At 44.0% G+C, this 15,581-nt stretch overlaps 1 protein-coding gene across 2 annotated transcripts in view; it reads left to right on the top strand.

Moving 5' to 3' along the window:
* Nucleotides 1-15,581, top strand: part of nup210 (nucleoporin 210) — a 103,496-nt gene that overhangs the window by 64,730 nt on the left and 23,185 nt on the right. For both annotated transcript variants that reach the window (XM_041191767.1, XM_041191768.1), the window contains 4 exons: nt 4,632-4,712; nt 4,982-5,113; nt 5,313-5,471; nt 8,814-8,905. In XM_041191767.1, coding sequence (XP_041047701.1) covers nt 4,632-4,712; nt 4,982-5,113; nt 5,313-5,471; nt 8,814-8,905 — 464 coding nt within the window. The remainder of the gene's footprint in view (nt 1-4,631; nt 4,713-4,981; nt 5,114-5,312; nt 5,472-8,813; nt 8,906-15,581) is intronic.

The following is a 15,581-nucleotide window of genomic DNA, read 5'->3' as shown; positions in this document are numbered from 1 at the left end:
TCCTACAATGACTGCAGGAAAACCCAATTTAATTGGAAGTTACTTGCCCCAAATTTGAGTTGCCCCTTTAATTAGGGGATACTTTCCTAACCCTAGTAGAATAATCAGGCACCAACATCTTTCCTAAATTAGAGGTATATGACTTATTCTAGGACAGAGAGGGAATGAGTGACCATTAGTTAGAAGAAAGGTGTCAGGCAGGTAGTCAGGAAATCTCCAGGCTGCATCTCGCTCGAGAACCGTTTTCCTGTGTTGGAAAACAGTGAGAGTGATGCTTCCTCTGGGGAGTGCAGCCACGCTCATGGCACTCTGAGTGGCTCAGCTGCAGGGGGGGGAGGAAAAAGAGGGGAAGAGCAGTAGTGATAGGAGACTCCATAGTAAGGGAAACAGACAGGCATTTCTGCAGCCCTAGACGTAACTCAAGGATGGCATGTTTTCTCCCTGGTGCCAGGGTCAAGGATGTTACTGAACGGCTGCAGGGCATTCTAAAGTGGGGAGGCAAACAGATAGAGATCGTGGTACATATTGGTATCAACAACATAGGTAGAAAAAGGGATGAGGTCCTGCAAACAGAATTTAGGGAGCTAGGAAACAGATTAAAAAACAGGACATCGAAGGTAGTAATCTCTGGATTACTTCAGTTGCTACACGCTAGTGAGTATAGAAATAGGAGGCTAGTCCAGATGAATGTGTGGCTGGAGCGATGGTGCAGGAGGGGAGGGCTTTAGATTTCTGGGACATTGGGACTGTGTCTGGGGGCCGTGGGACCTGTACAAGGCGGATGGGTTGCACCTGAACTGGAATGGGACCAACATCCTTGTGGGGAGGTTTGCTAGTGCTGTTGGGGAGGGTTTAAACTAACTTAGCAGTGGGGGCGTGGGATTGTGAGACGAGATTCAGCAGGGGGAGATTCACAGCCAAAATTAGAAAAAAAAACAGTGAGTCTAGAAGGCATAGAAATCATAGGCCAATTAAGGCACAAAGGAGTTTGGCAAGGTTGGATGGTATTTTATTGCAAGGAGTCTGACGAATAAGGCAGATGAGTTGAGCGCACAAATTAACAGATGAAGTATGATGTCATTGCTGTCACAGAGACATGGTTGAGAGAGGGGCAGGATTGGCAGCTCAGTATTCCAGGATATAGGGTCTTCAGGCGAGACAAGAAAGGAGGTAAAAGAGGAGGAGGTATCGCAATATTGATCAAGGAATCAATTACAGCAGTAAGGAGGGGTGACACCTTAGAAAGCTCCTCAAATGAAGCCATATGGGTAGAACTGAAAAACAGAAAAGGAGCAATCGCATTGCTGGGAGTGTACTTTAGGCCCCCAAGCAGAGAGAAATAGAAGAGCAGATAGGTAGGTAAATTTCAGAGAAGTGTAAAAATAATAGGGTAGTAATAGTGGGGGATTTCAACTTCCCCAACATTAACTGGGTTAGTCACAGTGTGATAGGTTTAGAGGGAGCGGAATTCTTAAAATGCATCCAGGAGAGCTTTTTAAGCCAGTACGTAGAAGGCCGTACAAGAGAGGTCCTGGACTTAATTTTAGGGAATGAAGCTGGGCAAGTGGTAGAGGTATCAGTGGGGGAGCATTTTGCAGATGGTGATCATAACTCCATTAGATTCAATGTTGTTATGGAAAAGGACAAGGATGGGCCAGAAATCAGAGTTCTAAATTGGGGGAAGGCCAATTTTAATAAGATCAGATATGATTTGGCCAGAGTGGACTGGGAGCAACTACTTTTAGAAAATCTGCGTCAGAGCAGTGGGACTCGTTCAAGAAGGAAATAGGGAGAGTACAAGCCTACATATTCCAGTAAAGACACAGGGTGGGACCAACAAATCCAGGGAACTCTGGATGTCAAAAGACATACAGGATTGGATAAAGAGAAAAAGGAAGGCTTATGGCAGATACCAAGGGCTCAAAACAGCAGAAGCCCTAGAGGAGTATAGAATGCGTAGGGGGGAAACTTAAAAAGGAAATTAGGAGAGCAAAAAGGCAGTATGAAAAAACATTGGCAGGTAAAATAAAGGAAAATCCAAAGTTATTTTACAAGTACATTAAGAGTAAGAGGATAACTAGAGAAAGAGTGAGGCCCATTAAGGACCATAGGGGTAATTTGTGTGTGGAGCCAGAAGACAGAGGTAGGGTTCTAAATGAATACTTTGTGCAGGTGTTCAAGTGAGAAGGACGAAGTGGGTATGGATATTGGGCAGAACTGTGATATAATTAAAGAAATTAGCATAGAAAGGGAGGAGGTTCTAAGTGGCCTGGCAGGCTTAAAAGTAGATAATTCTCCAGGCCCAGATGAAATGTCTCCCAGGCTGTTGAGTGAGGCAAGCGAGGAGATAGGGACGCTGGCATTAATTTTCAATACCTCTCTGGTCACAGGGGACGTGCCAGAGAACTGGAGGACAACGTGGTACCGTTATTCAAGAAGGGAGGAAGGGATAAACCAGGGATTTACAGGCCAGTCAGTCTAACCTCAGCGGTGGGCAAACTATTGGAAGCAATTCTGAGGGACAGAATTAATCTACACTTGGAGAGGCAGGGATTAATCAAGGACAGTCAGCATGGTTTTGTTAAGGGGAGGTCGTGTCTGACCAATTTGATTGAATTTTTCGAAGAGGTGACCAGGTGTGTAGATGAGGGAAATGCATTTGACGTAGTCTACTTGGACTTCAGCAAGGCTTTTAATATGGGAGACTGATAACGAAGGTAAGAGCCCATGGAATCCAAGACAATTTGGCAAATTGGATCCAGAATTGGCTGAGTGGCAGGAAGCAGAGAGTGATGGTCGAGGGGTGTTTTTGTGACTGGATGCCTGTGTCCAGTGGGGTTCCACAGGTATTGGTGTTGGGCCCCTTGCTGTTTGTGGTATATATAAACAATTTAGACTTGAATGTAGGAGGGTTGATCAGTAGGTTCGCAGATGACACGAAAATTGATGGGGTGGTAAATAGAGAGGAGGATAGCCTTAGATTACAGGAGGATATAGATGGGCTGGTCAGGTGGGCTGATCAGCGGCAAATGGAATTTAATCTGGATAAGTGTGAGGTGATGCACTTGGGCAGGACAAACAAGGCATGGGAATACACAATGAATGGCAGGACCCTGGGAAGTACCGAGGATCAGAGGGACCTTGGTGTGCATGTCCCTCGGTCCCTTAAGGTAGCGGGGCAGGTAGATAAGGTGGTTAAGAAGGCATATGAGATACTTGCTTCTATTAGCTGAGGCATAGAATATAAGAGCAGGGAGGTTATGCTGGAACTGTATAAAACGCTTGTTAGGCCACAGCTAGAGTATTGTCTGCAGTTCTGAATCTCGCATTATAGGAAGGATGCGATTGCACTAGAGAGAGTGCAGAGGAGATTTACCAGGTTGTTGCCTGGGCTGGAGAGTTTTAATTATGAGGAGAGATTGGATAGACTGGGGTTATTTTCCCCGGAACAGAGGAGATTGAGGGGGGACATGATTGAGGTGTATAAAATTATGAGGGGCATAGATAGGGTAGACTGGAAAAAACTTTTCCCCTTGGTGGAGGGAACAAGAACCAGGGAGCATAGATTGATGGTAAGAGGCAGGAGGTTTAGAGGGGATGTGAGGAAGAATTTTTTTCACCCAGAAGGTGGTGGGAATCTGGAACTCACTGCCTGAAAGGGTGGTCGAGGCAGAAACCCTCATAACATTTAAGTCGTATTTGGATGTGCACTTGTGATGCCATGGCATACAAGGTTATCGGCCTAGTGCTGAAAAATGGAATGAGAATAGTTAGGTATTTATTTGACCAGTGCAGACTTGATGGGCTGAAGGGACTTTCCCTGTGCTGTAGGCCTCATTGACTCTATTCGGACTTATTAGAATTAAATTCAAACAGTTCTTCTGAATCTGACTACCATTTCACTCTAGTCGGACAATAAAATAGATATGAGTATAAATCAGACAAGACCTGTAACTCCTTTTTATCCCCGCCAAGAAAAGGCTTTCGTAGAGAACAATGTAGTTTGAAATGTTCCAATTTACCTTGCCAGTAATCATGCAATTTTTATTCGACTCTTATTCCAACATTAACAATAACGGGTTGGTGTCATGCTACAGTGGAGTGCATGTTTTAGTTTGTAATTGAGAGCAGCTGCCTCCAAGTGTACAAAAACCAATTTACACCAGGTGTAGGGGCGGAACAAGGGAGTGTGTGCCTGTACTCTGGTCTTGTGAGTAAGCTTGGATTAAGGAAAAAACTGGCCCCAGATTCATCCTTTCCTCAATGTATGAACAGCGACTTTAACAATTAAGATTTAATCACTGCTGTAATATATAAGTGTGGAGTATGACAAATACAACTTAAGTTTGTTTGTCAATATTACTCATTGAGTTAAATTTTTGACCCTATGTTGCGTTGGTACTGTATTAGATATTTCTTTTAACTGAAGGTAGCCATGTGGCTCAGTTCTTTGCAATGTGCACTTGTTGTTTTGGCTTGGGCTATTTATTTTTAAAGACAAAACCTTTGCAAGCACTTACCGCTTGAGGTTTCTACAAAGCCTTAAACTTTTGTATCAGATAAGGAATTAAAATGTTTATTTAACCTTTCAAGTGGTTCTATAGCCTATAAAATGTTTTATTTTTTTAAAGGATGAAGTAGAAGTGGAAGTAGTTCAGCTTAAAGCTGTAAGAATACATGCGCCCATTACAAGAATGAAGACTGGCACTCTGGTAATTTTATATTTTTAATTTAAAAACTGAAAAATCTCCTGGCAAGTTTGTTCTCGAGCTATTATGTCGTAGGAGATGGCCATTTTGCCTCCATATATCTACGAATTTTTCTGATAATACTGAACCTTAAGACATGAATTCACAAGTACATAAGTTCAGGATAATAATGAAAGTTCAATGATCCTTATTGGTTTCTACATATACACTGTTTGAATTTAGTAATGGTGCTTGATGTCACACTGGTTTTGATGAATTTTCTTCATTCGCAGATGCCAATTTATGTAATGGGAATTACAAGCAACCAGACACCATTTACATTTGGTAATGCAATACCAGGTCTGACATTTCATTGGTCTGTCACTAAAAGGGACATTATTGACCTTGGCACAAGGCATTCTGAGGTAAACTGAGCTATTGGGGCTCATCAATTTCTGCTTACACCTGTTACCTGTTGTATATTGTCTAAAACAAGTGTGTATATGTGACTGCATATAATCTTCAAGAAATGCATCCCCATATGTTGAAACTATTTTATCATTTTCTTGCTCTGGTTTGTTTGTGTAGAATTTCAAATTTTTTGAATGCATTTTGTGTTCTTAGGCATCTTTTCAACTTACAGCAAGTAATAACTTCGCATTGTACGTGTACAGTCGAGTGAAAGGCAGAACAGGGTTGAAAGTTGTTGTGAAAGCTACAGATCCAACAGCTGGACAATTTGAAAATAAAGCCAGAGAATTGTCGGATGAAATGCAGATTCAGGTACTGCTGCCATCTCCTTGTCACTTTTTTGACATTCCTGTTTGTGCCATATCATTGCACATGGAGAGGACAAAGTACATTCTTGAGATTGAGCAAGAATAGAAAGCACATGGTAACTGGATTAGAGTCCTTTTTCTGCAAAGAGTAGCTCTGCAAATTCTAAGCAAAATAAGTATTGTGCGGACATGGGAGGTGGAGGATGTCGGTGTGATTCTTAATGAATACTTTTGTGTTTGCCTTCGCAAAAGAGGGGGACAATGCAGACATGATAGTTAAGGAGGAGTGTGAAGTATTGGATGTGATAAATGTAGGGAGAGAAGAAGTATTAAGGATATTAGCATCCTTGAAAGTGGATAGATTCCAGGGCCAGATGAAATATACCCAGGCTGTTAAAAGAAGCCGGGGAGGAAGTTGCAGAGGGTCTGACCATTTTCCAATCCTCACTGGGTACAGATGAGGTACCAGAGGATCAGAGGTCTGCTAACGGTGTACCTTTGTCTAAAAAGGGAGCGAGGGATAGACCAAATAATTACAAGCCAGTCAGTCTGACTTCTGTAGTGGGCAATTTATTGGAATCGATTCTGAGGGACAGGATAAACTGTCACTTAGAAAGTTATGGATTAATTGAGGACAGTCAGTATCAATTTGTTAAGGGAAGGCCATGTTTGACTAATTTGATTGAATTTTTTGAGGAAGTAACAAGTGGGGGTCTACATGGATTTTAGCATGGCATTTGACAGGGACCCACGTGGCAGACTGTTTTTTTAAGAAAAGCCCATGGGATCCAGGGGAATGTAGCAAGCTGGATACAAGATTGGTTCAGTGGCAAGAAACAAAGGGCAATTGTTGATGGATGTTTTTGTGACTGGAAGGCTGTTTCTAGTGGGGTTCTGCTTGGTCTCTTGTGCTTTGTTCTATATAGTAATGATTTGGACGTAAATGTCTGGGGAATGATCAAGAAGTTTGCAAATGACATCTATAGCAATTTGCCTTCGGTAATATTACTGGATATTTTTTATAGTTAAACATCTATAAGAGAGCATTGCCGAGAAGCTATTTACTTGTGGGTCTGACCAAGCAGATCGTCTCTTTGGGGGATGTTTTAGAAGACTAAGTTTCACTGTGTACCGTAATTTTGTGTGCTTAAGTTTTATTTTTTATTCCTGATAATAAAACTTTTACTTCTAATTTTTAAAATCCCAAAAGTATTACTGGACTCCCTAATACTGAATCAGTACGTCTCCTCATTTTCAGAAAACCAAAAAAGGGTGTGGCTTGTAAGCCAAGTTCGCCTCTGGGATTTGGTTTGTGCAGCAATTAACATTGGCTGTGGCCATAACAATGGTTTAAAGACGGAATGAACCTATTTGTTCAGTGTTAAGGAACAGAAAAGGAACTCTTGCATTGCTAGGTGTTACAATGAGAAGAATTTAGAAGAGCAAATCTGTAGGCAAATTTCAGAGAAATGTAAAAATAGTACAGCAGTAACAGTAGGGGAATTTAGTTTCATGAATGTAGACGCAGGAATTTCATCAGTCTCATGTCAGTGGTGGGAAAATTACTAGAGATCATTGTCAAGGACAAAATCAATTCTCACTTGGAGAAGTAGGGTTAATAAAGGAGAGCTAGCATGGGTTTGTTAAATAAAAACAAAAATTGCTGAAAAAACTCAGCAGGTCTGACAGCATCTGTGGAAAGGAAGACCGAGTTAACGTTTTGAGTCCGTATGACTTTTTGCTTTTATCTTGGATTTGTTAAAGGCAAGTATCCTGTTGAATTACTTGAAATAAAAATGATTAATGAAGGCAATACAGCAGATGTATATATGGACTTAGAAAAGGCACTTGATAAACTACTACAAAATAGACTTAATTGGGAAATGAATGCACATGGGATTAAAAGGATAGTGGTAAATTGATACATAACTGGCTAAGGGATAGAAGGCAGAGAGTAGTGGTGAATGGGTATTCTTCCAACTGGAGAGAAGTATGCAATGGTGAACCCTGGGGTCTTTATCAGGATCATTGCTTTTGTTTTTTTATATATTCACAAAGGCATGTCTTGCTCTGGGCATGGGGAGTGCAATTTTGAAGTTCGCAGAAGATGCAGAACTTAGCAAATAGTGAACGCAATAGCAGACTTCAGGAGGACATAGACTGGTGAAAGGGGTAGACACATGACATAATTAATGCAGCTAAATGTGAATTGATATACTATAGGAGAAAGTAAATTGAGAGGCAATATAATCTAAACTCTTTTGAGCGGGGTGCAAGAACGGAAGAACTTGAGGCGGTATATTCACAGGTCATTGAAGATTGGAGAAGTTGGGATTCTTCTCGTTTGAGCAGAGAAGTTAAGGGGAGACCTAATCATGGTATTCAGAATTGAGGTTTTGACAGAGCGAGCAAGGAGAAACCGTTTCCTTTGACAAGTGGATCAATAACCAGTGGTCATAGATTTAAAATAATTGTCCTAAGAACTGGGGATGTAATGAGGAGAAATTTCTTCAGACAGGTGTAAGTTTCTGGAATGCGCCACCTGAAAAGGTGGTGAAATCAAATTCTATCGCAACTTTTAAAAGACAATTAGACATGTAGATGAAGAGGACGAATTTGCATAGTTATGGGATAAAACCAGGCTGTGGGACTAAATTGGACTGCTGTTTCAAAGAATCTGCACAAGCACTATGAGCCCTATGGTAATTCTGTGCTATAAAATTCTATCATTCTATGATAAATGTAAATACAGATATTGTTTCCTTGTTTAACGGAAAGTCATTTTGCACAGTTGGCCAAACATTGGAGAGTAAGGTTCAGTCTGCCATGAATCTTTCAGATAATGTATTAGGTGGGCAGGAGCAAAAAGCAAACTGTATAAATGGGAAAGCAGGGAAAGAATCTAAGATTTTTGTTTTAAAAACGCACATACTTACTGATTCGTTGCCAAGTTGGCTGACACAGGTGAGATTGAGGACCTAAAAAATACTCCAGAGACCCACTTGGTGGCCAGAGCACAGAACTGCTGTTGTCAGATCAATATTAAAATGTCCCATTAAGCCAGCATTGCACACAGACATCGAAGGAAAGGGCTACACAATTTTTCACTGAAATAATGCAGGATATACCAAACCCAGTACTTTTTGTGGCATTTCAAATGAAATGCTCAATGTCTCATCCGTTTATCTCAACATTGCTAATTCTGTCTCCATTCTATTTCTGTCTTTTTGTCTCTCTGCACTGCTTGTCTCACCCCAATTCTCCCTCTCATGGTGTACAAAGCTACTAGCTACTTGTGGTTTTAGACAATGTAGGACCATCAATAACGAATTACTTTTCCTTTTAGGTGTTTGAAAAATTACATTTGCTCGACCCTGAAGTTGAAGCTGAGCAGATACTAATGTCACCAAACTCTTTCCTGAAACTTCAAACAAATCGGTAAGATTTAAGAACTAACAAATTAGTCATTCTTTCTGTATGATCTAAAATGTCGAACAGTCTGGAAAAAATACAAAATTAGAGCAGCAATTTAATTCTTTCTTTTAAAAACATTACTTCAAGATGTTGTCATCAGTATTTATTTGTGTCTACTATGACTTCAATTTCTCTTCTATGCAGTCTGAGCATCTTATTTTTATGGGAATTGTTTCACATTGCTCTTGATATGCTTGCATGATAGAAGGACCCAGGTTGGAACAATAGAAACCCACTTAACCTTTGTCTTTGCACATGTTTTTCTTCCTTGAAAGCAGATTAAGTTCACATTAAATAAAGTGAGACTTGTTTCAATTATTGAACCGTTTTTTTCTACATTAAGGTAAATTTACAAAGCTATAATTAAGATCCTGGTTATTTTAGTTCAATTGATGCAACTTATCTTCAAACACTAACACAAAAATAACGTACACATTATGCTACCCCTCTTAAGCAGGTTGATGACCTAAGCCGTTCTTCCTTTCTGAGCTCACCTTCTCTTGGACTTTTCTACCTGATTCAAACTTTTGGTGCAAATGCTGGACTTATAGAGTGTCTGATATTCTGCTTTAATTCTGCCCACGGTCAAAGAAAGGTCAAAACTTCCCATGCAATAGTAGTGAAGCAAGTATCAATTACAGAGACAGGCCACTAAGGTCATTATGTAGCCCTTGAGGAACTTGAGGTCATTGCCTTAGCTACCTACTTTCAGACTGAACTGGTTTTTAAACTTAGGTAATTCTCACTATGCTCCTAAAATGCAGTCATTTTTTTCCAAATCTTTTCTCTTATGACAATAAATGCTCATTGGTGATGGCCTTTAAGAACCATTTATGGATTCAATTTGATCCCTATTTAAGTGGATTTGCTAAAGGTCACCATTTGAACCAGCTTTATCTGACCACAAGGGGTTGCTGATGTGAAATCATTGTCCATCACTCTCTTTCACTGACTTCCCCAAAGTTGGGTCTAAGTAACACAAGAAACTTACCCTACCAATTTTATAAAATAAAAGCAGCGCATTAACTCTGTTTCTCTCTCCACAGATGCTGCCAGATCTGCTGAGATTTTCCAACATTTTCTGTTTTTATTAGAACAGAACGAGAACTCATTTCCAAAGAGCCATAACAACTACTTGGGTTACTAAAGCAAAATACTGTGGATTCTGAAAATCTGAAATAAAATGAAAAATGCTGGAAGTACTTCGGTCAGGCAGCATCTATGGAGAGAGAGAATCAATGGCTAGGATTTTCCTCTCCGGCCGGCGACAGGCATCATGGCGGATGATGGTGGAAAATAGGTTGCAATCGTCCACTCCTGACGTCAGTGGCAGCGTGCATATCTAACTGCGTTGTCAGGAATGTCATTTTAATACATTGTAATATCATGCATACTCATTATAATGGCTGTTCGCAAGAATCAACTCCCATATTGGATCAAAAGTGCACATCGGTGTCTAGCTACACTGACATCTTTCACATGCACCTGGCGATCTGCACCGCTGATGACTTTGAAGTTTGTTTGCCGGCCTTGCGTTGCGCAGCGCTTACAGTACCTTGGACTTAGCACCAGGCTTTGCAGGCAGCACCACTTCGCTTTCAGGGGCTTTCACATACAAGGCCCGACCTACCAGACCGGCAGTAAGGCTTGGGTGGCTTATAATGTGCTGCAGGACAAGGGTTTGACTGGAGGAGGATGGAATGTGGACAGAGTCAAGGGAAGGGGCCACAGGGCAAGGGCTCCACTGAGGGGGCGATGGTTACACTTAGACATATGACTGGGGGGTGCAGGTTGGAAATGTCCTCTGGGCCAGAATGGGGAAGTGCCTCTTAGAGAGGGGCAAAAGCCAGTTTGGGCCAGAACTGGGAGGATGGTGGAATGAAGAAGCTCTTCAGTTTACATTGTTGACCTTGAAAAGACTGTCCTTGTCCCAATCCAGGGAGGGAAGGGTATGATAGTCCAGTGTCATGCCCAGCATGTTGTGGATAGGGCTTGGTTGTTAAATCTGGCACGTCGGTCCAGGGGGTTTCTGGCTTAATACTGGGCCACAGATGGCACACTCATAACCTGGCTTCTGCAGGCTATAGATGGGATAAAGGTAGTGATAGCCCATTTGAAGGTCTCATTGGAGGTGAGAGGGGTCTCTATATTTCACTGTGTAGTCGGCCTCAAGAAGGGAAGGGTCTGAATGGGCCATAGGCACATCCACATCAAATGATTCAGGGGGTTGCACAGGGATATCCACCACAATCACAATGGGATCAAGCACTGGAAGGGCAGGCTTGAGAGTTGTTGGAGGGAGGGAAACCTGAACATTATGCTCCTCCAGGACAGATGAGAAGCCTTAGCCCCCCCTCAAACACACAGTTCCTCAATGAGCATTAGACCTTGCGCATTCCAAAGAATGTAGTATTAGAGTTCAGTGAATGAGGATCTCAGGGCCTGGCCAAAGCAATCTCACAGCAGTCGGTCATGTAAAAGGGGGTAGGGGGAGAGAGGAGCACCTTGAAACTTATCTTGCGCTGTCCAGGGTTTCAATGGTGAATAGGTGCAGACACCAGAACCAAGCCCTTAAACCTACAATCACTCTTGTCATTGAGAGAAATAGGACCTGTGGAAGCTTATGCTGACTCATGTCTTTTTCTCACTGATGCTGCAGAGGGGAGACCTTCAGGAAGATGGAGGCTGGATTTATTGCTACCTGTATAATCGCATACAGGCAGGAGAGAAGGTGGAAAAGGTTGTGACAGCGGTGCCAGGTTCACCAAAGGGAGGAGCTTCACCTTTATGAGCAAAGGGCAGCCGGGACCCCTTCAGATGCAGAGGATGAGGCGAACTGAAGTGTTGTCCAGAGACAGCTCTCAAGACCGAGGTTGTACAGAATAAGCATGTCTTTCGTGCAGATCAGCGAGAGACTGTGTTACTGATGCCTCCGCATGTCCAGGGATCTGGTGACTCATCTGCCACATTCTCCAAGAGTTGATGCCGTGGGGTCTGGGAGGACGTGCAATGCCAGTGGCTTGGAAAGTATTAACTTCAACGTGACTGGCTGTTCCCAGGGTGCACTGCAGACCTCTGTGGGATCTCTCAAGCTTCGACGCAGAAGTGCATACAGGAGGTGACAGGCGCCCTTTTTTCAAAGGCTCACAATTACATTGACTTCGCTAGAGATCAAGCAAGCCAGGGCACCAGAGCACAAGGCTTTGCTGCATTTTCCGGATTCCCATAGCTGCAGAATGCTCTCGACTGCACCCAAGTGGCTGTAACAGCTCCCTGGCAATGGGCAATCCAATACATCAACAGGAAAAGCCTCCACTCACTCAAATACACAGCTGGTCTGCAACCACAAGAAACAGATCATGCAAGGTTGCATGAGATACCCAGGAAGATACCACAGCTTGTACATCTTGAGTAGGTCACAGATCCCGGACATCTTCAAGGGACCATACCGAGTCTAGGTTTGGGTCCTTGGTGACAAGGGGCAGCCGCAAAGGACATGGCAGATAAAGCCCATACGGCACACACAAAATCCTGCTGTGAAGAAGGTACAACAACGCTCATACCACTACCCGAACGTTGGTGGAGTGGAGCACACCATTGGCATGTTGAAGATGCAAATCTGATGCCTCAACAGATCTGCTGGAGCACTCCAGTACACTCCTCAGAAAATCTCTTGGATCATCATGGTTTGCTGCGCACTGCACAACCTGGAGCTGCAAAGGGGTGAGGACATGCCAGCATGGAGGAGCTGCATGTTTCCTTTGAGGACTTTTAAAGGGATGAGGGGGATGAAGTCCAGGAAGCCAAGGCTGCAGGGGAAGAACCATAGTACTGACCAGACAAGGCAGGTGTGCACGTGAGGCCCACATGACCACCAGAATTGCTCTCCCTCTTTTGTTTTTCAACCATGCAGTTCAATCTGAGAATGAGTACTTAGGCACTTGGCTAACCATTGTCCTGATTCTTTGAAAGATGAGAAGTCTCAAAAGCATGTCTCCCTGCTGAGATGGGGTGCTACTTGAAGGAGGACATCAGGGCATCAGACTCAGAAGTTACTGCCTCTTCTATCGCCTCTCCAGCATCCCAGTCACTACAGCAATCTAGTAGAGGCAGGAGCTGCTGTACAATTCCCTGTGGACTCATAGCAGTATTCCTTTCAGCCTGACAAAGCTCCTCGAGGGGATCCATCTCCACCAATGGGATAACACATTCTGTGTCGCCTTGATGGTGGCACTGATAGGTCACACTTGGGCCAAGGCAGCTGAGGATGTTCCGCAGGTCTTGATCCATTTTGACATCACTTAGTCACCTGTGTCACCTTCTCCATCACATCGACATCCAGCACACACTCTTAGGGATGCAGGCGTGCATTTATCCTGACCTTTTCCGTGGATGTAAACCACCTGAGGATCACAATGTTCACACACCTTGCCTGCCATACATTAAAATGCACCCTCTTTAACACAGTCTGTCCTCATGGCCAGCCCTTGTCCTTGTGAGCTCCAAAACGCTAAGAGACCATGAAGCTCTCAAGGTCATGCTTTGTTGATAAGAAATAACACAATAACACACTTCCGCTTCCATACATCCCTGCTGCTATCCCATTGCTGCCCTCAGCATTGCCTAAAGCTACCTTATGTGCTTCCAGAGCATGCTTAAATGCTCCATCGACTGCAACACATCACCATTTGGATTTATCTTCACTGACCTCAGCAGCTGTTTAGGCATGGGCACGCTTCACAGAACGTATCGTACAGTGCTGCATCCCTACATTGTGACGAGGGCCTTGTCGCAATGTGAACAACTACAAGGTAAGAAAGGCTCAAGGTTGTAGGGTTGAGCGCCAGCACAATAATGTAGCTTCAAGGGACAGTGATCTGGCACATCAAGGTGGATAGGAGCTCATGCTTATTGGTGAACTTAGCGTATGTGCACTTAAAGTCAGCAACGCACAACGTTCCAAGATATGTGACCCTCCTCCATGCTTTCAAACACCTTTCCTTGGAAACGACACCTTCAACTTTTCAGGCGAGACTGATGAAAACCTCAGACTAAATCTTAAACAGCAAAGAATGAACATCCTTCCACAAACACAAGGACAAGGCATCACTGACGTCAACAATAACCTGAGAACGGGGGGACACTGTAGTGATATGGAAGCGGACAACATCGACAAGAGGCACATGCTAGCGACATCTCTAAGTGGGAGGAGGGACCATGGTGTCACACCTGATTGACAACAACACAGCTCATAAAGAGGAGCTTACACTAGAGGAGATGTGAAATGGGTGCAATTCTACTTGGTGAATATTATATACATGTGGTTCACATCTGTGCCACCATCATGTTCCTAATATTTTGTTTTCCTAACCGTACTGCTACGTTTTGGTGTATCCCCAATGTCGTCAGTGAAGGTGGAGACAGCCTGTTGACTAATACACCCTGTTGCCTATGATGACTGGCGGGCGTTCTATGGAGTGCTGAGCCTTGGAGGGCTCTGGCCTGCATTTGGTCTCCTGCTGTGGGGCAGGTGCACCCTGTTTGACCTGTGGAGCTGGAGGAGATGATGGGGTCACAGGAAGAGGGGATTGGGATCGGCTGGACACTCCCGGAGTCTGGATGGAAGCCCCTGGCGTCTCCAGCTACTGATCCTCCTCCCTGTGGGTGCGCAAGGGCCACTGGTGAACTCCTTGAGAAGGGGCAGCTGGAGTGGAGTGGAGTTGCCCCCTCCCTCCCCCCACCTTGCATAAGCACTGATGGATGTCACCAATGCCTACACTGATGAAGTGCAGGACCCATGATTGGTACAAGGTCTCAATGACGGTCGCCATCCTACCATTGTTGACCTCTCTGCATTGGCATGCCAGTGCTATCACCTCAGGCCCAACACAGACGGACTCCTCCATCGTATGTTGCAATCTGAGGAAAGCAGCTGACCACCCTTCCTGATATTCCTGATTTGGCTCCACTGAGTTAGGACCGACTGCAGAGGCTTGTCATCAGACTTGGACTCAGCTGAATCCTGGCCTCCAGCCATTCTCCAAGTGCCAGCTACCTTGGATGTCCCTGCCTCTGCCTGCTGTTCAACAGATTGTGTTGTGTTCACCAGATTGTGACCCCAAGGCTACTCTAGAACTAGGTCCTGCTGAAGGGGCAGTGGCAGTGTGTGTATGTGATCACTGTGACATGTCTTCTATGGTGCTATCCTCTGGTTCCTCATCTGAGATGTCCTCGGGGCTGGAAATCAGGGCATGACTTGTTGATGACCTCGGGTGCATTCCAGGGTGCCTTTGAAAGGAAGTAGAGATAATTAGTGCGTGGCAGGTGACTCAAAGACATGACAATGAACTCTCAGTATCGCTGTCTGAGGGATGAGCTGGTGCAGAACCCTCAAATGGGTGTGTGCCATCGATCTTACCATCCGGATAGCACAACGGTACACTCCTCATAGGGAGTGAGGGCCTTGACTTCGGTCGCTTCACTCTTGATTTCGGTTGCTCCACCCCCCAGCTTGCCCTGCATAAAGAGAAATGGAGATCATGTGAGCGGGACCCATGCCAAGGCAGAGGATAAGGTTGCCTGCCTTGTGTGGGTGGTAAGTGGAGTTGTGCATGGGATGAGGGCATGAGCTACACAGGAC

This window comes from Carcharodon carcharias, chromosome 7, assembly GCF_017639515.1.
Source record: "Carcharodon carcharias isolate sCarCar2 chromosome 7, sCarCar2.pri, whole genome shotgun sequence".
Classification (NCBI taxonomy): domain Eukaryota; kingdom Metazoa; phylum Chordata; class Chondrichthyes; order Lamniformes; family Lamnidae; genus Carcharodon; species Carcharodon carcharias.
Note: the sequence above shows the minus strand (reverse complement) of the source record. Positions and strands in the feature narration are given on the sequence as shown.